General features: G+C 39.8%; 1 protein-coding gene across 5 annotated transcripts in view; it reads left to right on the forward strand.

Moving 5' to 3' along the window:
* The first annotated feature begins 17,130 nt into the window (after positions 1-17,130).
* Positions 17,131-26,277, forward strand: part of ROS1 (ROS proto-oncogene 1, receptor tyrosine kinase) — a 72,245-nt gene continuing 63,098 nt past the window's right edge. For 4 of the 5 annotated variants that reach the window (XR_007905236.1, XM_051792086.1, XM_051792087.1 and 1 more), the window contains exons 1-6: positions 17,131-17,448; positions 19,142-19,195; positions 20,882-20,941; positions 21,651-21,677; positions 24,353-24,413; positions 25,026-25,174. Coding sequence is in view for 4 of the 5 variants with exons in the window: in XM_051792086.1 (XP_051648046.1) it covers positions 17,326-17,448; positions 19,142-19,195; positions 20,882-20,941; positions 21,651-21,677; positions 24,353-24,413; positions 25,026-25,174 (474 nt within the window). In the remaining variant the exon portion in view is untranslated. The other variant, XM_051792089.1, reaches the window with a different exon arrangement.

Genomic DNA, 26,277 nt, shown 5'->3' on the forward strand with positions numbered 1-26,277 from the left:
CGGGAGAAGGGGAAGCGCCACTATTCCCATTGGGCTGCCGCGCGGGGTATCTCCTCCTCCTACCGTGGACCGAGGGGCCGGCGGTTCCCGGCGCCCCCTCCCCTCCCCGAGTGCTGTTTCTCCCACCCACCGGCGCTCTGGGGTGCTGCACCGGGATCGTGGGGCTCCCCGCGGTCGGGAGGCTCCCCCAAAACCATGCAGCCCCCAGCATTGCCTGCGAAATCCCGAAGTTGGCAGGCCACGTGCATGCCCACGTATATACACGCACAGTCGTATATACAAGTATGTTTATAAGGAAGCAGGATTATTTTGCCTTTGCAGGCTAATTCCCAGGAGTCGCTCCCGCTGCCATAGCGGGAAGGGTCGCGGGGGTGCCTACGCAGTGGGGGGACACGAGTGGGGTCGGTGGGCAGCGGAGCCGACGGGGCAAGGGGGAGCGTCCGACCCCTTCAGCATAGCCGGGGTCGTGATGGGGCTTCTCTCCTGTAACCTGCTCCTTGGAGGGCATCTCCATGCAGGGCTGCAAACGCAAGGTTAACCTATGCGAGCTTTTGTGCGTTACCATTATGGGCTGAATTAAACACAGCCTTTGTAACGATGCTGTTGGCATCTTTCTGGCTGGGTGAGATGATCTTGGCTCTGGAGAAGACCTGTGGCACAGAGAGGGACACAGGTGCATGGTAGGGAAGCAGTGCCAGTGACCACAGGAGACCCCCATATTAAGCAAGCCCCAGCGGTTGGCCTTTTAAAAGTATTCTGGAGTATTGAAGGTAGCCTGTCTGACTCTATACAGGCTTTTCAGGGGTGAGTTGCTGTGAGGCAGGTGGATTCACACTGCTGGCAGGTCAGAAACACTGTACTGCTATGCTAAAATGAAGTACAGAATTAACTTGTATGTCATAGAGATAAAATGATTAGGTTTTATATTATGTTAGAAAAAAGTGAAGTTTAGTAAACCTTTATTTTAATTGAGTTCTTGTTTTATAAGTGTTAATGTCTGTTTTTTAACTTTTCAGACACCATATGTGATCAGGCATATTTTCTACCACGTACTCAGTACATTATATTCTTGGTATATGTATTTAACACACGTTGTTAGTATTTGAGACTTACCCTTCTTTACAAAGGAGAGTTTGAAATCTAGACTAAAATGGTCTAAGATGTAAGGCAGAAAGAATGTTTGTTAATGAAGCAGTTTGGTGGTCAGACTAAGCCTTGCTGAATTTTGCCAACAAATGGCAGCATCCTTCTGGTTGAAGGAGGCTGGGATGGGCTACTTACTTCAAGATTCTGAAGGCTGAGAGGCTTTTAAAGAAGAGTGTGTCCATGTGAATAAAAGTGGCCTGTACTTGTACTTGTCTCACAGATCCTCAGGAACAAATCCATACAAATGAAGGTGATTATGAAGGGGAAGGGACCAAAAAGTAAAATTCTGTGACATCCTCAAGATTGGATTTGAAAACCTCACAGAATTGATGAAAATATTGTAGTCATAGAAAATAGTTTTTCCAATACCAAATACTGGTTCAGAATGTACAAATGAGACCCAACATAAATAAAAACACGAGGGAGATAAATGAACAGGACAATATATATGTTGCAAAACATATATCATCCTTGAAAGAGTTGCAGTTATTTAAAAGCAATATAACAACACAAGAGTGCATTGTTTCATGTCAGTCTGAGCAGGCAATCAAAACCAGTCAGTCACACACGGGTTGGTACTGGGAATTGTACTGATTTGTGTTCCATCAACTGAGATCTAAAATGTGTTCTCTAAAAACAGAGCCAGGTTCTAGTTGTATTTGTTAAGGGTTATCGTAAATATTGAGAGAACAGTCCTGTGGGTCGATCCCAAGTAATCTTGGCCAAGCAGTGATGCAATAAACTGGTTTTAGTGAGCTTGAGCAATTTAATGTGCAAAACATTAAATTTGCCATGGAGCTTGCAGATAATGTCACTAATGTTGAGCTCTCCACAGAACTTGGGTGGCTGGTAATTGTTGGAGGCAAGTTAGCAGCTTTGGAAATCCAAAATGGTTTTTGCCTGTCACACATGTTTAGGAGGCTCAGAGTGAGGAGGAAGCTTTCTCCTTCTCCTGGGTGCTGGAGGCTTGGCAGTGCCCTCTGGAACAGATATACAGAGAATAATTTCATTCACAGTTATTTTTATTTCAATGATTTTTAGTAAAATGGTAAGTTGTGCCCTTGAGACTGGAGATGTAAAATGTCTGGGAGTGGTATTTTTTTTTTGTTCATTGTTGGTACAGGAGAGCACTGGTCAAAGGAAGGGCATGCAGGCTGTCTTTTCAAACTTCTCACCACCCAGGTCTCATCCAGAGCTGGTTGCTTGCCCAAGGCTACATGTTTCCTACTGCAAATGTATATAATGCTCCCGTGGAAACTCTACACCTCTTGCAGGTGTTGGAAGCACAGCTTTCGTATTGACTTCAGTAGGATAATAATAACAATGTAATCAGTGCAGTAGCTTCTGTATTATTTATTTTGCTATTAAATTCACATTACCATACCATCTCCCTGTCAGTTTTCAATATGCTGTAGGCAAAGAACTTACTGTCATCTTCCAAGATTAAATAATCATTAAGACGAATGAAGTAGTCTATAGCTCTCAAAGCTCTTATTCAAGGACTTGTGTAACCCCTCACATTGCTACATTGCTTCATATGTACTTTTCCCAATTTCCTTTTGTAAGGAGGAGAGTTAAAATGAGCTTTTAAATAAATACAGTTTTAAAGGCAAGGACTTGGAGTCAAGGCAAAAGATTAGTTCAGAAAGAAGGCATACATGGAGCCTGACTAATTAAAGTTTTCACACAATGGGAGCTTCACAATATAAAAGTTCCCTGGCAGACCACTTCTGGCAGCTTAATGAAGCTTATTTTGGTCACTAAAACTGACTTAATTTGGAAGAGCCATAATTCACCCAAGGACACGGATGGGCTACTTTTTAGCATGAGCATGTGCCCTTCATTTACAGGTAGTTTTCCAAACATACGATTTAGGAGCATTTTGTGTGTTTGATGAAATTGGTATTAACTGAGTACCCTACAACTAGATAATATGTATCATCTCGTGTTCATTATATAGATACTTTTACTGTGCAGCCACCTGCAAACGAGAAATTCAGTTTTTACTTCACAGCTCTCTGGCCTCGGGGTGAAGAGCAAGAGAAGAGACTTCAGGACAAAATCAACTCAGAACACTTTAGAAGGTGGTTGGTCAGTATGGCAGGGACATACGCAGGTTTCATTTATAGACTTATACAGTTTCTAGCTTCACAGATTTACCTTCTTAACCTACACTTTTTATATACTGTTGCATACTTGTATGTAACGTGGGTTGAAAAGCTGCTTCTAAACAGACCTAAATAATCCGATGAGTCCTTGAGTGCCTCGTGTGTTGTTAAACTGGTAGTTTGTCTGGGGCAAGGGGCAGGGGAGGAAGAAAAAACACACTGAAAAGTTCACCTAAGCTTATCTTGCAAACATGACACTTTCTTTCAAAATGCTTTCTTTCAAAAGCATCTTATTCTGTACATGTTCTAGGAAAAAAAAAAATAGAAGCCAAAAACATAATATATACAAAGACATTCAAGTTTCACCTTCTTGGAGCAGCCTTGCTTTTGTGTGGCTAACAGGAAAGTTCCTGTTAGTAAGTGGAAAGCATTTTCTTTGCTGACTTTATAAAAGAAGGGGGAGGAATGGAAAGCACAATGAGATGGAAAGGACCCGAGGTTACAAATTGCAAAGCCCAAGAGCAATTCTAGACATTGAGAGGTATGCTAATCTCTTCATTAGCAGAAGGATAGCTTGCAGATTGAGAGGCCTTATAGCAGTCTTTATACATGGGCCAGGCTTTGCATTTTCACTGGGGCAAAACAAATGGTATAATGAATTTACAGGATAAAGCTGAGATCAAAGTGCTCTGGTTGCTGATCTCTGTGTATTCAGATACTGTGTTCTGCCAGAAGTGTATGTGGTAGTTGTATAAAAAAGCCAGAAAATAAAACATATAAAGTAGCAGCCTGAGATGTGTCTAGATTCAACATTTGTATATCATACGCAAGGAGCCCTCTCTGTTAAAAATGGTTAGGCTACAGCAAAGTCAGAGCTGCTGCTATGCTGTGGCATGGCTTAGAAAGTTTGGCAAGTTTCTTGAGACACACATGAATTATTCTGTATACTTAGAGTATTTAATGGACACAGTGCACTGTGCTGTGTTTTTTCCATAGAAAGGCTAATGCCATGCCCATGAAGCAGCAAGAACATTTCAGCCTGTATAACATCACCCTCTATTAAGGTCTGCATACCATTAAACCAGCAGGAGATGGACTGACCTCTAGGACTCCTCTGGGCTTCTGGATATTTATCTAACTACTGTTGCAAAAAAGGTCTTACCCATTTGTAGTAAACTGTGGGACTGAGTTCTCCTTCTCAGAGCCAGCCTTGGTTCTGGTGACGTTCATGTTAGCAACTTCCATTCTTGCTTAATGTAAGCATCCCTCTCCAGGTGTGAAAATGCACAGGAGTGACGGAGTTAGTAAAATAACCTTTCCACTTTTTAAGTGGTTCTGAGCAAGTAGCTAAGAGGATATCCTGACCAAGTGCTTCATTAGTACTTTAAGGCAAACACGAGGTAAGAATCAGACAGAAAAAAAATCCTGATAGAAGAAACAGTTTGACTTGCGCTAGCATAGGTCACTGCCCACACCCATACGGATGAGTTAGAACCTTAGAGTGGCGTTATGCAATTACACTGGTAACAGAAATCCCCAGGGGGTAGAGACCATAAGTATTCTTAGACCTTAAGAATATGGAAGAAGAAATTACAGGCAATAAATACTAGGAGAGAAAACTAAAATGCAGTAGGCTTGAAGACTTTGTCTTTTCAGGAGATGAGAACTATAGGTCTTGTCTGGGTGGGAATGATAGCAGGGCTCTTACAAGCACTGGCAGGAAATGTCCATGGGATAATTGGATGCTAAGAGATAGGCAGTCTCATTCACTACAACAGCAGCAGTTGGGTGTAACTCTAATGAGAGTCATAAAGGGGATGAATGTTCACTTTTCATCACTTTAATTGCTGTAACCTATCCAATCATGTCACCTATTATGATGTAATTATGAGATCAAGTTGAAGACTAATCGTTTGTCCCACTGCCACATATTTTGCAGTTTCTCACAGCTGCTCAGTAGTCTTAGGTCATAATTTTTCTTAGTTTCAAGCAAGAAGAAATAAAGTTGCTAATCATCTGGATTTTGAAGATAATCAACAAAATATGCTATGCTGCTGTCAAGAAATATGGGGCAGAATGTTCCTTTTCATTTAAACATATTGTTTTAGTGTTGCCTTGAAAAATATTATGATCTAGAGATTCATGACACTCTTTGTCAAAACAGAGCCTACTATTTTTTAACTTACTAGTTGGCAGCATCATTGATCAATTTGTCAGTGACAAAGCTCTCATTGTTTTTTAGAGGTGTTTTAAAGAGTTCTCCTGTTTCTGTAAGGTATTAGTCCACATACTTTTTAAAAATATCAAATTTTGTCCCTTAATGCATAGATAGTATATAATTTTTAAGTGTAGCATGTTTGGGATTTTCAAGAGGGAGTTCACAGCTGAATTTGCATAGTCTGCATTTTTTTCTGTGAGAAACAAGTGGTCTTAATCATTACTCATGTTTATGAGTCTGCATCCAAGTAGGAGCTAAAAAATAACTTGTGCAAACTGTGAAGCAATCCCCTGGTCACTTGCAGGAATAACCAACTGTGTTTGAATCACGACTTAAATAAAGAGAGCAATTGGTCTAATTATATTCTTCCTCCAAAAGGTGTGGAGTAATGGAAAGTGAATGAAATTAAGTAGTTTGACCATTTCTGATATAAAGACTGTAGCACTTTTTTATACTGGAGAGGGTAGTTTACATGTTGTTTTATTGATCATTATATTATACACCTGGCTATATAAGTAACAGCTTAAAAGCTGAAAGCAAGTACAAGCTGAGTGACTGCTTGATTTAATAGAAATCATCCTGTTTACACCAGATCTAACTCTTCTTCCTCATTTCGACTGTTCATGCCATGTTGCAGTTTTTTTGCACGGTGTGATATGAACTTAGGCTGAAAGCCTCAGGAGTTGAAAAGTAAGACCAGAGATGGCCTTCTTTCCCTTCAGCTGATTTGTTTCAAGAGAGAGGGTTGGGAATCATGCTTATTCATTTAGCAATTAGTGGTGTGCTCCATCCCTTCTCCCTGTGCTCTGTTCAGGCCCTGTGGAAGTCTGCAGTCCTCGTGAGCTTCACGGAAGTAAGCCAGTTATGCGTAGTGGAAGCATAGCTCATAAATCTGCAATAATCATTATCTACGGAGAAAAAGATTCTTGTGCAGCTTTTCTACATAGCATTGCGTCATCACACCATGGAATCACAAGGTCAAATTCTTGTAATTCATAACTATCACAGCTGTGGGTTACAACTGTATATAGAGTTTAAGGGTTCACTGTCAATAGCTTTTAAGGCCAGGCTATTTGTCAAATGTAAAAACCTGGTCTAATGTTATCTGTTTTATAAAGACCTTTTTGCCTTTTTTGAAAATAATTTCAAAAAAAATGTGGGCTTGAGTGAATATTTTCTCATGTTTTACTTACAGTATTCAATGTATTTTTGTGGCTGTTTACAAAATACAAAAGGTTAGAGCCTGCCTTAGGTTCCTTGTCAAAGATAACTGCTCAACAGAAGGTAAATATAGTATGTTGGTGAACATCCAAATCAATTTTAAACTTTCATTCCTCATAAGATAATAAATGACCAATAATCGAAATTTTTATCCCTGAAAGTTAGGTTTATTTGGGCAGTATAATTTTTCAAATATTCCGTTTGGCATCCTTCTGCCTACTTCTTTTCATTAAAGGTATTGTATACTTAGTTATGCTAAGACATGCATAGTGGTCGTTGTTCTTGGCCAGGGTTCACAAATGGTCCTAAAGGCCTTTTTCAAAACATGCTATATGTAGTTTAGCCCCAGTTAGATCTACCTCTTAGATTTAAATTGAGCCTGTATTTAAATTTTTTCCCCTATATCCAGTATGGCATTTGTCCACCAAAATCAGATGTTCTTTATCCTCTTTCCCTTGAGCATGATGGTGGTTTTGGTGTAGAATGGCGGGGTTGGGCTGATTGCCCATGTGGATTTAGCCCACAAATTCATCTCCTGTGGGCTGCTTGCCTGCACAGATGACAGATGTTAGGGCCAGGGCCAGGAATTCACCGTGTGAGTAGCTCTGCTGCCTAATCTAAATTTCTAGCTCCTGCTGCCTGGGCATGCTGAGTTCCCACTCTAAAGGCTCTGCAGTAGATGTGTTTTCTTATCTGTTTCATGCACGTTTGTCCACACCTTAAAATGTTTGAGTGAACCCTTCATGGCTTCATGTGAAGACATTCCTCCAGTGGGTCAACAGCTCTGAACATCTAGGTATAAGAAAACCTTCAGCTGGCATGACCAAGCCTGGTAGACGGAGTCAGAGCTTCTGACAGAGCAGCAGCTCTGTTTGGCCACAAACAGAGCTACTGTTTGTGGCCAAAGTCCCTGCAATAGTCCCCACTATCCAGCCACAGTTCCTCATGTGTCAAGAGAAACAGGTAGCTTCACTGAAGAGATGCCAAATGTTGAGCACAGTGTTGCTGCAGCTAATCACAGCTAAGGCTGTGTTATTGACTGCTCCAAGCAGGGCAAAACTAACCCTTATAGTAATTACCAGGCCTAGTCTTGCAGTGGAAACACATACTTTTTTTTCTCAAAAGAAGACCCGAGTCCCTGTGGTTTCTGACTTTCTCATGCACCTCCCTGCTCATCAGGTAATTACCAGGACTCAGCACCACTTCAGGGGTCACCATAATCTTTTAGGCTCAGACTTCTGCTGTCTACATTTGAATACAGTACCATTTAGACATTTACAGGTATTTGACCTACTGTTTCAATAAAGATGAGCATGTTATAATAATCAATCACCTGGATTCATGTTGGCACTGTTGAACTGTCTTCTAGCTGACTTCATAGCTTTTACTTGGAAAAGAGAGAGATCAAATGGATTTTGATTCATTCTCATTACGTGATTCTTCTCCCACACTCCCACCAACATGCCCTCATTACTAGGGATCTAGAGAGGCAAATCCTATCCTCTAAATGAGCAGGAGCAGGAAGCTTGGCTGCTCTTCAGCCTTCTATCAGTTACAAACCACTGTTGGAGCACATGTAGGCGATTTTACGTTGGTTTCTGCTGGTTACAGAGTTTGGATTTGGTGGACCATGAACCTTCACTTATTTCCTTGCATCTTAAAACTTAAAATCAGTATTTTTTTTCTTGATGTTCCTTGTTCTGTGTTAGTGTCCCAGGAATTTTGTTGTTGTTTCAATTGGTGGAATTACACTAATGTGATACAATAGCAAACACTGAAGCAAAGGAAACAAAACCAGCATGACCGAGATACCACAGTCAGAAAATAATGATAACATTTGCAGACAGCTGTTCTACCAAGTGAAGGCTAACTTTTTGCTACACAAAGGAAATATTTATAGCTGTTCTATTTTACTAGTCTTATAAAAATACACTTACAGACAATTTCTCATATGTATTATATTTATCTGAAAAACTTGTGTGAAAAAGCGGTGAACTATTTTGACTGGTATACAGATATTGTATATGTACCTGGGCACCTGGAACTTTGTGCACCTGGAAACTCTACTAAAGGAAACATTACTGCTTAGTAGTCCTGCTTGTGCAGAGTGTCTTCCTTCAGATTAGTTCTTGGACCTAATCTAAAGCACACTGAAGTGACTGGGGGAGCTTGCGTTGACAGCAGTGCCAAGTGCTCCTTTGAGCCCATGCTTTCTAGATGTTGATGCTGTAGTGTTTCAAGATACTGCTGTATCCACAGCTCTTCATTCTGCTCAACTTCCGCAGTTTGCAAAGCAATGGAAGAAAGCATTTGTCTGCAGCTCTGCTGTTCAGCCTTCACTTAAATTCTATTAGGATGGGCATCCACCAGTACACTGGACAGTGAACACAAATGCCCGGCAAAGCTGAAGGATATGGTCTCTACTGTAGTTGCTGCTGTGGATTACTGCCAAAGGGCACATTACCCTTTTTTGAGAGTAGTTAGTCTTTCTCTGGTTTATAATTTAGTACAAATCCCAAACTTCACTCTAAAATAAATTAAAAAAACCCTCAAAACAAAAACCCCTAACCAAATTAGAAGAATTTTCTCAGAAATAATTACTGTAGTTATTGTTTTAAAATAAGTAATAAGTTCTATATAGAGGTTTACTCTTTATAATGTATTCCTTTCTTCTTTGAACTCCACTGAGTCCTTTCAGCCTATGTGTCCTTTCAGGTATATGTGTGCTTATGTTTGTGCATGTAAGTAAAACTGGAAAAATAATGTACTTTTCATAAACCAATTTATATCTTTAATCTTGGGAGCATAAACATATGAATCAATATGACATCCCTTTTTTAATGTTTCTCTGGTCTTAGCCTGCTTTACCTTGAGGTTGTGTTTGTCGTTACAGCTTAAGCATGTTATTGTTTTGCAAATCTTTTAGGAGTCCAGATGTACTCACAATTAAGGGCCAACTCTTACTATTTGTGTTGTCATAATGCAGAAAGAGGTCACAGCTCTGTTGTGCAAGATCACATTCAAACATGTCACGAGCAGCAGACCCTGCACCCCAGGCTTCTCTCTATTAAGGGACAATGATGCATCAGACCTAAATTTAGTTAACAATAGCTGCTGTTAGAGTGAAGGTTCAAACCAGCTGGGTCAAAGGGTTCCTTTCTTGGCCTTACTTCCCTGCTTCCTGGTGTTCACCTGATGTTGTGTTGAGCTAATTCAGTTTGCTGAGCTAGCAGAACATTTTCTTGACAACAAGGTGAATGGCCTTCTGCTGTGTTGGGGACCTGAATTAACTCAGTAGAGGATCAAAACAGCACAAGAGTTGGTGCACCGGGAAGCGACCACTCTGCTGGGGCAGAGCAGGGAAACTGAGGTCTGGGAACGTGGTAGGGAATGCCAGGGCTAATGTCTTTCACAGAGTGATAACTCCTCTCAGCATTGGTGTGCACCCTCACTGGCAGTGTGCAGGTGTAGCTCTGTGTGTCTGCCCCCTTCTTGCTCTGGCAAGTCTGCTTGACTTCTCAGTGAAGAAAGCTTCCTCAGCTGGAAGGAAATTTCCTCAGCAAAAGAAAATAAAAAACTTGTTCAGCACCCAAACCACCACCTTTTTGTGAGTCCGACAACACGTCAGTCCAGCTCTAGAGGCACACACATGGCTGTGGGCAGATAATACTTAGGATGTTTAAAAGCACTGTAATTAATTTAAAATCAATACATCTAAATTCAAATGACTGCTGCAGCAGTCGATGGAGACGGCAGGCTCAATTCAGTGGCCTTTTGAGGTTTTTGGATGATCCCTCTGGCTCTCAGCTACTGATTCAGAAGGACAGGGGCTCCATTGCTCTGGGTGACATCTGCCAGCCTGGGGCCTGAGGGTACCCCTGGGATCAGCATTCCCTGCCCCACCCCACAGGGTTCCCTCCACCCCCCACCTCTGCTCTACCCAGGGACCAGGACCCCATGTCAGCCCCTGAGGCCGTCAGTTTCTGCCCCAGTGATGCCACAGGCAGGACCAGTCTCCAGCCCTTCACCCTGCCCAGCCATGGGCCCACATCCCAGTCTGGCCTTGGCCTGTCTCTGTCCCCAGGGAGGTGCCTGATGGTTACCCTGACTGCCCTGCTCCTGGGTAGGAATGGGATAGATGCTGCCCTGGGATGCCCCTCCTAGGGTGCCTAGACATTGACAGCCCTGGGTTAGTATCTGGGGTACCCTGAAATAGTGACCTGTATTTAGGGACTGGGACCAAGCCTTGTGTTCCCTAGAGCAGAGGAGCAGGTGCATAGTTGAGGAGCTCAGCATGGGCTGCCCCTCAGCAGTTTGATTTGAATATGGGGCCTGTGGAGGTGTGCTCAGGCCTTCCCCCCCATCCAGAGGGGCAAGGAATGGCCATGTCTGAAATCGTGGCTGCTGCTAGTATTCCAGAAGGGTTTGAAACCCTCAGAGGATGAAACCTGAGTTTGGCTGGACTGCCTGAGGTGTTGGCACATGTTAGTGAGTGAAGACAAAATTTATCTCTTTGCCTGTTAATGCAGGTGGAAATGATGTGCTGGACTGCCATCCCCGGGATTTCTCATGATGGTCCCAGCTAACCATGGTTTTCCCAGGGGATGTTTCCTTGTCCCTCAAACAAGAAGAGATCAGACATATCTTCACCTGTTTGTTACAAGTTTGTGTTTGTTTGTTTGAGGCTCAAAAACATTTTAGAGAATTGTTTAATTTTTTCCCCTACTATGAGGAACTTTGCTTTTGCTTGTGTAGAGAAAGGGATCTACTCATTCCTGTGGACCAGTGTCAGTGCCTGTACCCAGGGGTATTCCTCAACTAAGGAGAGGAGACAGGAAGTTTTGGAGAGAAAGGCCGAAACTCTAGATATGTACCAAAAGGTTATTAAGCAGTACATCCAAACACTCCAGCAACACACACAGGCAGGTGACTGAAATGGTCAAAACAGCCCCTGTTAAATCCCATCTCCTTAGTGGACACTGTTGCTTCTTTATCTGTAAGAAACTCTATGCAGGTGGGCTCTCTTTTGGATTGCTGCATAAGCAATTTCTTTTTATGGAACTACTGGGAGATAAAATGTTCAGGTATTTGGGAATGCCATGGAAACCAGGGGGTGTTAGAGATAAAGACTTCTGTGGGAGATGTTTATGCAAGCTGAACATCTGATTGTTCTGAAGATCTCTACAAAGATCCTGTAATCTACACTATTGCTTCTGCAGCTTTTGTCTTTTTCTCCTAATCTCGGCTTTATATCTGCTTATACACTGATCTACATGCTCAGAGCAATAGGTCACTTGCTCTGTAGTATGCAATCTTCTTTCCTTCTGTTCCTCTCTAAAAATCTTTACACGCCTTTTCCATGCAATCCTTTTCAGAAATGCTGCAACAGGCCATTTTATACTTACACTGTTGCACTGCCTGATACCTGTGTATGTTGAAATCTAGTTTTCTTCAAATTTCAGACTGCACATTTGATTAGTAAAAATCTGGATATATCTAATAGACAATACGGTTGAACAAATCACTAAAAAGCTTTGCAAATACTATGCTAACCTATCCTCTTTAAAGCAATACAAAAAGCAGTGCAAGCTTTACCTACTTAACAGCAAGGTTTTTGTTATCACTTTGTGCTTGCTCTCTTTCTCCCCTGGTGTCATGTAGGATGATTACACAAACGTAGTTTAGTAAGCCTTAATATATTCTTTTCCTTTCAGATTTGAATCTTTCAGCGACATACATATAGATCCATGTTACCCTTTAGCATTCCATGTATTTTCTATCCTGGCCTAGCTTTCACGTCTCTTAGTATTGTTAATCTCCACAGCTCAAATTTGCCTAGTCTGAAATCCATCATTGTACATCCATCATTTCATGAGGCATTTCTCCAGTCGTCATTACTGCAGATCGATAGAAACAAATCCCTGTCTCCTGACTGGTTTAGCTAAGTATCTCATGCATGACTGTCTTTCCAATTTGATCCAGTTTAACAGTCTGCTTCTCCCTCCCCCCCAACCCCACTTCTCTAATCTGCAGAGATAGATATAAATCTCAGCCAGACTCCAGGGGGTTTCTCTTGTATGGCCTTCCCTCTGTTTGTGCACAACACTCCCTGACTGACTGGCTGCTATTGCCAGACAAACAGCTGTCTTAGCAGTTGCACTAACAAATAAAAGGGGCAGAAGGAAGGCCTGGGCAGTGAAGGGAAGGTTTTTGCCCTTGGGGTCCTTGTTCACTTACTTTAGTGAGAAATTCAGAATATAATAGGGGCCCATTGCTGAAGGGAAAACAAGAATAATCTGTGATCTTTGGAAAAGAGTAAAAATCCATCACCCCTAGTGAGTGCTTCACATCAGCATATTTTTTCAAGATGACCTCCCCAAGACAAAGGAGTTAGAAACTGATAAGTTAAAGCTGAGATTTTTCTTTTCATTGCTCTGCCCTATAGGCTGGCTGAGGGATTGATAGTCTCTCCTGTCTCACCTCTCCCAACTTTCATCCCCACCAAGGACTCACAAGTGTGGTCCATCTTCAAGATGTTTGTAGTGCTATGTAACTGGACAAAACCAGCCCAGATTAGACACGGACATCTGTGGGCTTTGGGTGTCCCCCTCCTTGCCTCCTCTGCCATTCCCTCTTCCATTTTTGTTCTCCTTCCAATTGCTGCTGTGTGCTGCTGTATTGTGAAACTCTGTACAGACGTGTTTAAGTGGCAGCACATAGACAAGGGTTTCATTTGAAGAGATTTCAGATGCTGGACTCACATGTGGGAGCAGATCAAAATTAAATTGCTGGAGTGGGTATTGCCTTGAGCTGCTCAGACCACCTTTATGATGGAGTTTGCCGCCACAGGGGCAGGGATGATGACCTGGCTCCAGGACTGGGTCAGCTAGGAGCTGCCCTGGAATTTGAGAACTTTTGTCCTGTAGTATTAAAAAAAAGTTGCCATCAGTTGGTGTTAATGTGCTGGGCTGTAACCTTTGGCAGCCCAGAAGATGTTTCCCAGCTGATCTTTCTGGCTGTAAGTGCAACAGCCTGTGTCTGTGCACTGGGGTGTGTGGTAGAGGAGGCTGCCAACTCACTTTGAACTGATAATTTCAGTGCAGCAAGGCCCTAAAGCTCTGTGTCTTAGATCATCAGTCTGCTTATATTGTACCATTCATGTATACATATACACAGTCATGTGCATGTTCACACAGAGGAAAGGTTTGTCTTTGTGGATAATGAAAATTTCATGTATAAAGAAAATAAGAGTTACTTGTTTTTCTGGCAGTAATAATGTGCATGTTTCTCCTCAAGATATGAGGGCTGATTATTTGTCTGTACATAGTTCTATTTATCTCGAAAGGGTTTGAAAGATGAGTCCATAGTTTGCAAAGTGTTCTGATATATGCTGCTGTTCAGGTAGGGAACTGTAATGGAGTTTTCTCAATTTTTGTCCTCGTTCAGGGTCTTCTCCCTTGCATATCCTCTCCTTGTGCTGGTCTTTGGAATGAAGGAAATGATGTTTTGTAAGCAGATCTATAATATAAAGGACAAGGTTATTAATGATATATCATAAAATTTGGATCCACAACTCCATGTCAGTGTTACAACAGGGATGCATTTAAAAATTGCACTTAATGCTCGGTCATTTACAGATGTTGCAAACCCTCCTTTTAAAGTTTGGCTTCTAAAGCCCATAAGTATTCTATTTCTGAAGAATTTCTGAAATTCAGGTGAAAAATCCGAAGACTCAGTTGACTGTTAGTATTTGTTCGATCAGCGTATTCAAAGGAACATAAAAAAGAAAGGAGATATTTCAGTGGGTTTTTTTTCTTTGAAGGTCGTGGTTTATGGGATGTTACAGTGACACCTGGTGGAAGACAGTGTTGAAAGTCTAAGAAAAAATTCTGCATCATTCGACTAGTTGTTCGTTTGAATAGTGTCTTTAATGTTTTTATTTTATTAACTATCGATAGTGTTTAGAACCCATTTGTGCAAAGTATGCATGTACTATCCATATATGAGTGTGCAAATGCTCACTGACAAGAATTATTGACATCAGTAATAGCCAAGCTTTCCAGTGATAAAGAAAGGGTTAGTTATGTATATTTCATAGTAACCAAATTTCCTTGTCCTAAAAGCCAAATGCCAACATTTTTATGGCGCTGCGGACTTTTTCTTCAGACTTTAAGATGCACCTTGATTGTATTCCTCACCAGATTCTTAACCTGGTAGAGTCACCATCCCTGAAAATATTCAAGAAACCACCGGACATGGCACTAAGTGCTATGGTTTAGTTGACATGGTGGTGTTCAGTCCAAGGTTGGACTCAATGATCTTGGAAGTCTTTCCTAACTATAATGATTCTATGATTCTGTGTTTCTCATCTCCTACTACTCCTCCCTATACATGACAAAAAAAGACCCAAGACATCCTAACAATCAACCAATTTCTAAAAAAAAAAAAAAAACACAACAAGCCAAAACAAAAAAAGTGCTGAATAATTAAATGCAATTAAAAGATTTTTTAAAAAAGTTTGAACTTAGTCATATTTGTTTACCTGCGCTACATCTAAGATAGTAACTTAAATCCATGCCAGCCAGCATTCTTAATCCTAAGTGACCACATAGATCAATCATTGAGCTCTGTCTGATTTTGATTCACATCAGCACTAGCCCAACCAGAAACAGTCTGGCATATAGTAAAAGCTAAGAACTGTAATCCATGGGTATTTCAGTTGCATCTCTCCTCCTTTGGGGTATGACTGGTTTTTAAAATGTGGATGTGGGTTATCCTGTGCCACTTGCTAGGGCATGGGTGTTGGTACATTTATTTATTGGTATAGACCTGCTAGTCCTGGAAACCAAATACTGAGGGTCCTAAATGTCCTAACTATCCAAAGCAGCCTACATCTGCCTGTCACCAGCTTCCTCTTCAGTTTTGCTGATCACATGAGCTCTGATGAAGGTTCTTCAACCAAGATGAGCTGGATTAGCAGAGAGCTACTGTTTAGGCAGTAAGACTAAACTGACTTATTTTGGCTGGAACTAAGGAGTTCCCCCTTGAGCAGTTTTGCTCATGGGCTGGAGCGGGGACAGCATCTTTCGGAGTGGAGAAGTGACAAGCAAATGGGGCAGTAATTCCCCCTCACCTGTGTAGCTGGAAGCCCTTAGCTGAAGCTAAGCTCACCCTAGATAAGTCTCACTCTCATCTAGGAGTTCCCTTGAGTAGTAGTGAGGACACTGAGATAATGCAAAAGGAACCCCTTAAATGCTTCCAAGAGCAACTGGCAGAAAAGGAAGGAACACTCTCCACAAAGCCTTTCCTTCCTCTGGCCATCTTTGAGCCCCGTGTTTCGCAGCGCTCATTGACTGTCTCCAACCTGGCTTACCCTTTTCTCCTGCCTTGGTGCTTTTACTCCTTTCACTGCAAGGACAGAGCATCACAGAGGATTGTTCTAGAGCCTGAATCAGAGAAAACAGTATCAGGTTAATGCTGAGCAGTTCACTCCAGTTGCTGGGTTAGTGTTAACCAGATTCTTAGCCTGTTTTGTTGCATGACTGTAGAAACGCTTGATTGGTAAGTGAAAGGGGCTTGGAAAGATATGGTGGAAAAGCAGGTACCCTCTTTAAGCAGCAATGACAGGATGTGTCAGCTTCAACTGATCATCAAAATGCTATATTATTTATAAAATAGCAAATTTTATTTATAATGAGTAATATACATGCACAAAATGTTATAGCATTTGTTTTTGTATATATATATATGTAAGCTGGATTGATTTTCTGCTGCAGAATGACTCTGTGAATAGCTCTGCCAACGCAGCACAGATATGCCATGGACTAGGCAGGACTGGATGTGTCTTAAGCTTGAATTTCCACTGACCTCTTTAATGTGAGTCTCCAACTCTTCACCACTCTTTAAATCAGATACATGATTTATTTATCAGTTTCAATTTTCTTCCATGATTTGGGTACACATTTACTACCACAATTGTGCCTACTCATGTAGAAAGCCCCTAGCAGTTTGGCTCTGCTTATTTTGTTTGTGTCTAGATTGCATCAGAGGGCAGACAGGAGGCTGTTTTGAGTGGTATTTTGGTGTGGAAATGGAACATTTGAAAACAGTCATTAAAACAGAAAATTAATTAAAATTTTTGTCATACCTGATATGGCCAGGTGAGTTTTAACAAGGTTGTTCATCATCACAAGCAGATTTTCTTAGTTGCATTCACTTGAAAATATTTAGAAGTAGCCTAATCACTGTAAAAATTAACTTTAGGCCTTTATTTCCCATTCTTTCACTGTTTCCGTGTTGCTTGGAGCACCTGATTAAAAATATTGCACTTAGTTTCCGTTTTACGTTAATGATATTTGTGTAAGTAGATACACTGACTTTCATTGGTCAACTCTTTTGTTTCAGTGGTTTAATAAGAAACTATGAAAGAGATGTTGCGTAAGTTTGAGACAAGTGCTCCAGGAAGCTGAGAAGCTGTTGAAGGAACAGAGTGCAAACAAGGATTTAAAGAATATTCTAATAGCCTGACATGCAGAAATTTCACAGTTGTGTCTCTGTCACCCAGACTAAAAGGAGTTTGTATGGCCAAGTGGAGGAAAGAATCAGGCTGACAGACAAAATTAAGTCTGAGTTATGAGAAACGCTTGCCTGTGGGTTTTCCCGCTAAACAGACTTGTCTTTTTTTACAGTCTATGGATTTCTGCAGTGTACTGTACTTTCTCGAGGAATTGCCAAAACTTATGTACAAGTAACCTGGTAAGTTTTCAAAAACTGCACCTAATCTTTTGAAACACAGATGGTTTTTATCACTTTATACTACATATCAGCTCTTCCAAAATGATTTTAAAGAATGTATTCGAGTAAAAGCAGAGTTTGAGAGCCAACGTTTGACATTTGAATTTTTGGAAACTGATAAAGAAGAAATCCTACTGATTCGATTGAATGAAATTACTATGAATGCTAAAAACCCTGGAAGGTGGGGGAGATAAACATTTTTTCTTTATTTATTCACTTTATTAATTAGCTTCTGTCTAATGCAGGACTTTTTTTTATAAACCTAGGAAAACTGTAAATTCACAAGAAATGGTCTGGGAATATGTGGCTTGCACAACTATACTGAACTGGTTGCAGCTTAATTTTCAAGTTAACTGGCTAAAATTGTAGGTGTTTCTATAAGTATTAAAATTAGTGGTCAGATCCTTAGTCTTATGCTTTCTTAATGTTCCTTTGAATAGTGGTGTGGAATTCATTACATTTCCTTCTACAAATGCAGAACAAAGATTAGCAAAACCTCTCAAATCCAAGCAATTATTCTGTTTTCAGGAATTGCCTCCTTGCTTCTATTTACCTGAAATGTTGATGTGATTTAGAGGACCATATATCTTTGCTTTGTAAAAAAGACATTTTGTGCCTTGGTGCTAACTAACTGTGGAAACCTGCTGCAGAGGACTATCACTATCATCTGCTCCATTTTATTTCATACATTTCCTGACAGTTCCTTTAAAACTAGTTCTAACTCTTGCATCAGTGAAAGAGTTAATTGTCTTCCCTGATGGAAGCCTATCATGCAATGATAACTTTAATGAGGATCCTTTGATTTAAGCTTAAATTAATTCAGAATAAGAAGTAAGTTGCTCTTCCTTTCAGCTTTGAAAGACAGGAAAATCACATTCATGTTCAGTGAATGTATTGTGTAAGGCATTCAGATGAGGAAAATGTAATTTTGGAGTCTGAGAGATGTAAATCTTATTTTACTCCTCCAGTCTACTTGTGTTCAAATTTGCTTTGTGAAACTTTGATTCTCACTATTGTCACAATGTGCCTAGTTTTGCAGAAAATTTCTTTCTGAGAATTGTTTTACTAAGGCTGGCCCTACCTGTTTTCAGGTCAAAACTCAAGAGTTAAGCTTCTCTAAGGTTGTTGCATACATCCTCAAATCATTTACATTTCACAGACAGTGATTGGTTTTGCACACTTTGAATTACATAAAAAACCCAGGCACATTAGCTGGAGAGCACTTTTGGCAGGAGAGGAAGGATGGTGGAGGTCACCATATGGCTGGGTAAAACCCTTCAACAGGCAGCCAGACAAAAGGCATTTAGCTTGAAGGAAGGTCTTTCTGCTCACAGAGGTCAAAGCCACTTGGTCCAACATATTTGTGAAGCATTTGTTATTGACTCAGTGAACCAGAATCAGGAGACAAGAGCCAAATTCCTACCTGAGATAATTTAATTAACACCAACCGATTCTTCCAATGTCTCTGATGCTACTCTGACATTAGTCTCGAGTGAGAAGCTACTGGTGTGTCAACAATAAATTTCTCCAGGTGAGGAAACATTGGTCAAAGAAAATTTGTTTTACAAGGAACCAATGCTTTATTACATCTTAATCAAAGAATTTTGGGGAAATATTCTGGCCCTTTTTAAAAATGTCTGTATTTCTCTTACAGGAAGGAGAACTTGGAATTACTAACCTTTGTTATGTTAGTGACATCACTAGAGCAGTGAGTAATGATTCACTTTGTTGTTTAAAGGCATTTTGTATTACTGCTGTTTGAGTATAACGGGTACAGTGATCATATTGTCAAAGTAAATGTGCACAGTTGCTTGTCTAGCACAAGTCACTAGGTTGTGTGGTTAGACTTGGCTCGGATTCCTAGAGACATGGCTATCTTTTTTGTTTAAAGAAAATGTGTAAAGGGTGTGGATCTCTAATGTGAGTCATGTTCACATTTGTGATCTACAAAGTTCATAGTCTCTCATTTTTGAGACAAGAAGTCAAAATGAGTGTTACCTGCAAAATGCATATCAGTAAGACTGTCATTCATTTTCCTTTGTACAGTTAAGTATTTTGCTTTCTCAATGATTCAATGGTAGAAAACTTATAATTACAATTATTGAACATCTATAGTTTCTAGGACTTCAAATGGTTGTCTCTATCATGGGAAATCTTCAGCTTAACATGAGCTTTCCATAGGAGCATTCTTGGAGGACTTCAGCTGATGTTTTCTTAGTTCAGATTTCAAATGCAATTCAAGCTGGTGGTTACACATATTCCTTGAAGAGTGCTGGAGAATTCAGTCATCAATATTTTCTGCAGAGACTGGTGGGAAGCAGCCTCTCAGCACCTGATATCTAGTGAGGCTGGGTCATTTATGATGGTGGGACCATAAAAGTCTGTGTTGTCATGACAATACATAGCAAGGTTGACTCTCCTATTTAGGTTACAATTATCTTTGCTCAGTGTTATAAAATAATTTGTTTTTTCATGTGGCTTTGCAATATTCAATATCAGAGTCTTCTGCTTCTAAAGTTGTTCCAGCTTCCCTTTTAAGAGAAAAACCTTCATGATCATTAAGAAATGGGACGGTAGAAACAAGAAAGGTCCAACATCAAAACTGAACTATGTAATATTTATTACATCTTTGAAAACTCAGGGTTTTAAAGCCGGTGGCTTGCCTGTTGGAGAGTGGGGGGGGGGGACGACACTTGTGTTGAACAGCTTTCCACTGTGCTTGGCTGTGCTGCATACTGCATATCTGTTTCTTCTCCACAGAGAACAGATGCTAAAATAAACCTGGGATGGTTGGAGCACTGGCCACACACATCATAGCTGGCTGAATAAACTCATTCCCAGAGCAATACTGAATGTGGACTGTCTTGGCCAGGGCTCCTTCTACCCCTGGAGCTGCATATCAGCCCTTTCCCAAGGCCTATGTAAAGCTGAGCACCCTCCTGAAGTGATAGTCACAGTCTACTCAAGTGTCCTGCTATCCTTTAAGTGCTCTCAATACAAGCAACAGTGTCACAGTCTTTACCAGAGCTGAACAGGCAATTGAACATCTCCAGTTTTTCACAAACCAATCTCTAAGAATGATTTCTTTTTCCTTTTCACTGTACTTGGTTTTACATTGAGAAGGGCACTATACAACATAATTCTCTTACTGTAAGATCTGAGTACCTATAATGTTTGGTATATTTAATATATTTTTTACAGAGTCTAAGTGCTATAAATATCTATTTTATTGCTGAAGAACCAGCTCATGAAGGAGATAAGTGACTTGGTCATGCAGAATGTTGTACTGCAGCTGAAAATTGAACCAATGTCCTTACCATTAGAGCTGGAGTATCTCTTCTCTTAAAAAATGTACTTTCAAAGTCATTTTTAAAGCCACCCTCTGTCTTTGCAGTGCATACAGGGATGTCAGTTTTGGAATGAAACGGTGCAAATCAATTGTCCACTGAAATGTGTGAGTATTGCCTTAGCCTTAGCTCTATAGCACTTGTCTCCAGTCCATCAGATGGCGTATCCAATGACAGACATTTGAAATCTACTCAGAGTAGTGTTTCTATGAAAAGATGCAATGTCCATATCTTTTCTCAGTTTGTTTATAAATTCTGTTTTGGGAAGCTACTAATTCTTGCTATGCAAGTTGCCTGTAATATCAAAAGTTTTCATTATGTTTGACAAAATGCGTGGGCATTTTGCAGTTCATTAAGCTCAACCGCTCAATCACTCAGATTTTCAAACAGTGAGAAAGAACTAGTGCTTTTCAGGATTTTACTCTACCAGGGACTGTCTCAGAGTTGCATGTAGATGTAAATGAAGCACATGGTCTTTATTAGATTGATTTCTTGATTTTACTAAAACAGATGGATGAGAACTAGCACTGGTCTGGGACAACTGCCATGATAATTTTTAAAATGCTCTTTTTTTCCTGGACCTCTTAAACACCTAAATCTCATTCATCCTTAGTGCTGACTTTCGTCAGCATCCATCGTTATAGTGTTGACTTTCTGTTTTTTCAAGTGTGTGTTTTTTGTCTTTCATTATTTGCCAAAGGTTTTGTAGTGTACTTTCACTGTAAGAAACTTCTTATTAATAGGCATTATCTGTTTGAAATACTCTGTGATTATATTTATACTAATCCCATATTTTATTAATTTGTTTCTTGGTAGAATGAGACATACACCAAAGCGTGTGAGGTAAGTTAAATGCTATCAGAGCAGTAAAAAAAAAAATAAAAATCACAATTTCAGTGATTACTGTGTCCACATAGTGCTAAGAAAAAAAAATGTAGATACACAAACTTGTCAATTCAGGTCTAATTTTTTTATACTTCTGAAGATGAGTGAAGTACCTGAATCCTTTCTTTTCAGCATGGTGGCTAAGGTCATGTTTGTGTTAAACACTGCTGTATGGCAAAGAGCATTGCTGTAATGAAAGCAGACTAATCTCAGACCTATTTAAACTATGTTCTAGGCTCTCACCAGAGTCTTGTTCATCCAGTTTTTCATTAATGACATCAAAGACTATCCAGAGAGAATGCTTGTTAAGGTTGGTCTGATACTAGCTTGGTAAGAAGTGGAAACAAGGAGTGAGAGATAGAAGAAAAAAGATAAGTGGGTTAACAAAGTGCTTTTAAAGAGACAATGCCTTTCTGGGGCCCTTTTATCATGAACACAGAGTGTAAAATGGGATAGGATAAAGATGAGATGATAAGGATGAGACCTCAGGATGAAAGTTGTTCTCAGCTGGGGGCAACACACTTCAAGCAGGTGACGGAGGAGTTGGAGAGAGTCCTGAGTAGAATACAAACCCATTGGCAACCTGGAAATTTGATTGAAAGGATCATTTTTATTTTTTTTAATGCTTTTTAATCTATCAAAATCTTACTATAAAAAAGTTTTACTAATGCACTAAACAGTGGTTTTGGAATCTAGGAACTGTCCAAGAAGTAACCAACTTACTTTTGTAAAAACACAAGATTAGTGGGGGGGGGTTTGTTGCTTTTGGTTTTGAGTTGGTTTTTTTTTTTTTGTTTTGTTTGTCTGGTCATGCAATATGTCACTTAAATTCACTGTCACTGCAAGGGCTTTTTTTGGGATTATCTTTCCACTGGATTGGTTGATTGACTTCACTACCCACCTGGTCAGGCATGCATCATGTCACTGCACAAAGAGGATCAGGTCATTGCAGTCTGCAGAGCAAAGGAGTGGGAGTAAGAGTAAGACTTTTCCTTTGACATTAGCTCAGTTCTGTTGTGTGACTACACCTTGGGACTGAAATCTGGTAGTATTTCTCCTTTCACCTGAGAGCAGGGGAATGCCACTGAATTTGGTGGGAATATTCACAAGAAAGGACGGTATACTCTGGCTCATACAAGGGCATTTCTGATGGATGGAGAATATATGAAGATTTATTGTTTTCAGGTAGAACAGATGACAAATTTTCCTCTAAATTTGTAAGGCTAGGAGCTTTTGCAATCCTCAAGCAAAAAATTGGTTTATGGTTCAGGTTCAGACAAAAATCAGAAGAAAGAATAACACAACAAAAAACAAATGCTCAGAAATGTCTGTGTTAAAGGAAGCGGAAGGCACTATGAATCAGTACGTAATCTGGGGACACTATCCTCTTCAACTAAACAAATATTGGCTGTAAGTCAAAGCTCCAGTGTACAGCTGATAACTGATATCTGCTAATACCCAGATCTTTGCCCACTAACAGTCATGATGATTCACTTGGAAGTATTTCATTTCTCTGAATATGAAAACATTGGATAAAATTTTTTAAGTGCTTGCACTCAGCATTGAATGTCTACACGTGAGATACTGTATATAGGAGGATACTGCTAGGCAAGTTTTCAAATCTGTCTTAGCTGCAACTGTGTTGTCTGGAATAATATGTCTTATCAGTTTCCAGAGGGTGCCAGAAGTGTGTATCCTCAAATCATAGGAAGAGCAGTTAAAAAAATTTCCTCACTTGCCATAATGAATTGCTTCTTAGTGATCTAAAGGTTAATTATCGCTTGAAAGGTGGCTGCTGTATAAAGGAAACTTCAAGATTTTATAGGCCAAGTGAACTTGAAGAATAAAATTAACCCAAATGAAACACCTGTCTAGCAAAGCTCAAACCACCACTTCTCAAAAGTTTTCGATTTCCAGGAGACTCTAGAATGTAATTTTAAAGCTACTGAAACCCACCTGGAACATGTTTCAACCTGTTCTCTACCTATAATGCATGGTAATACTATATCTATGTTTCCTACCAAAACTGAAAAGTCAGGAATTTTCTGTTCTTCGGACATGAATGTGGAGCTCACTGCCCTGGGATATTTGTTATGTTTGTAGCTTGTAGACACCGCTGTACCAGAAGGAGTAACTACTAAAAAGGAAGTGTGAATTAGGCATGACTGCTCTTACAAATTGCTGATTTCAGACTGTTTTGAAAATTCACTGGAAGTACATCTGTAAGAATGAGCCTCATTCATAAGGAATACTTGAAGTGGGAAAGGGTGAAATCCAACACGTGGAATACATCACTAACAAGTCAAAAACCTTGGTTAAACTCCATGGTTATCTCTGAAGTCTGTTTCCAACTTTAATATAGCCCCATATTCGTGCTTTCCACAAAGGGACAATGTGTAAGTAGGTAACCCTTAGTTCAGTGCCTAGTGAATTGACAAAAAGGCTCTCAGTAAAATCACTGGAGTGAGTTTATGATACCGATATCTTTCAAAATGAATATGATTATTTTCACAGGGTTTGTGTATATGCAAAATGTCCACAGAATTTGTATGTATTCAAAATGTGTCTGCATGGTTCTGGAAAGAAGTTTGCCTCTACACAAAGCTAACCAGTGACTTCTGTACCCTACACAGACAGTTTCCTGTAAGTTTGGCTGTAGCCGTGCAGAGGATGCATATGGAGCTGAAGCACAAAGTAAGTCTGAATAGAGTCCTGTGTCCAACTGACAGTGATAAATTCATTTTTAAGATTATAGTCTTGTTCTACGATCTGGATTTCTTTAAAAAATAGGAATGACTTGAGTATTTTCATTAATCAGAATATTACCACTCTTCTTTTTTCCTTTAACAAATACACTGAAGTTTATCTTAGAGTAAAACTTCTTTCCCTCCCTTTCATGGACGTGAGATTTTTGAATCCAGTCTCAACTCTTTAAGATGATACCTTGGGCTGATGTAGGGCTAATGAAATAATTCCCTTGAAAGTCTCTTCAGAGGCCTCCTACACCTTCTCTAGGTTTCTATTCAGTAAAATTTTACTAAGCATCTGTAACTAAAAGTGCTTTTATAAAAGTGCAGAGTTGTAGTTACATTTGTTCATGTTGAACTTGGCCCATTTCAGGCTTACTTATCAAACTGTCTTTGAAATGTTATGGATTTATTTAGCAGCATTTTCAATATATTCTTTTGTGTGTTTTTATTGGCTTCACCACTTTCAGGTGTATGGGGTAATAGGCTTTTACCTTTGAGACACAGAGATTACCTTGAAAGATTTTTTCTTTACAGTTGCATTTTATTTTCCCCTCAGACTACTTGAACAAGCCTACAGCACCATTTGCATCTGCCATTGGAAGCCATAGTGTCACATTAGGGTGGAAGCCAGCTAATATCTCTGGGGTGAAATATATTATCCAGTGGAAGTACAATCAGCTCCCTGGAGACTGGAGGTACACAGAGGTAAAGAAGGACACTTCCTTTTACTTTGCAAGGAAATAGGCTCTTTTCTGTCCTTTTTTAAAAAAATATTGTTAGGTACATAAAAGAAGTTAGCAAAATCATGAGTAGCATGGAGAAGCTGAGGAGTGGTCGATTATTGCCCATTTCCTTCAACATAGGAACTAGGAAATTTGATGTAAACTAGCAGGTAGCAGGTTCAAAACTATCAAATGAAGGTATCTCCTCGCAGAATATGTAGCTAAAATGTTCAGCTGATTCCTAGCCCACGTGGATGTTAAATTACTATAAACTCCTTAATATTGAAATTGCTAAAATTACTAAATAGGGTTGGAAAAGTGACTGAAAAACTTAGGGACAAAAATATTGAATTCTACTAAATGTAAACATTCCCATAGTTTCGTGTTGAGCCATGCTTATGAAATGCCAAGACTGAGAGTATTCAAGAGAAATATGGCTGTTTGCTTTCTTTCTTTTTTTTTAAATGCCTTTCCCTAGGGAAATTTATTTGGTTCTTGTCAAAACACAATACTTGTCTAGAAAGACCTTTTTGCTGACTCACTACTGTTATTCTCATACTATGTCCTTTTGCGTCAACTATACACTTGTTATCTTACCATCATCTCTATTGGACCAATTTACAGAATATGACAAGTTACTGCTGCAAATCAAAGGTAAAGGTAATTGGCTAACCAGGAAGTTCTTCTGAATGAATCATTAATGAAATAATAGGGAACAATTACTTCAGATAATAAATATTTCAGTGTAGCTAGGAGCCTTTGGATCTCACAACTGTAGTGTATGTATCAGCAGTTTAAAATACATGGCTCATAATAAGTTATTATTTTAGGTTTTTTTAACTACCTTCTTAAAATTTACTATTATATTGCATCCATCCTTCTCTCCATCTGCTCGTTATTTAGATTTGGTCACATGTTCTAAAGAAAAGAGAAGAGAAAAAGTTCTGAAAAGATGGAAAATTAAAGTTTATGAGGAAAATAATTCCCGGAATTTCCTCTTATTTAAACTTTGGATGCTGAACTTTTTTATCCTGAAATATGTACGTTGTTGTATGAGACCTCTTTTGCCCTGATACCATCCTACAT

This window comes from Manacus candei, unplaced genomic scaffold, assembly GCF_025592945.1.
Source record: "Manacus candei isolate 608988 ecotype Guabito, Panama unplaced genomic scaffold, ASM2559294v1 h1tg000034l, whole genome shotgun sequence".
Taxonomy (NCBI): domain Eukaryota; kingdom Metazoa; phylum Chordata; class Aves; order Passeriformes; family Pipridae; genus Manacus; species Manacus candei.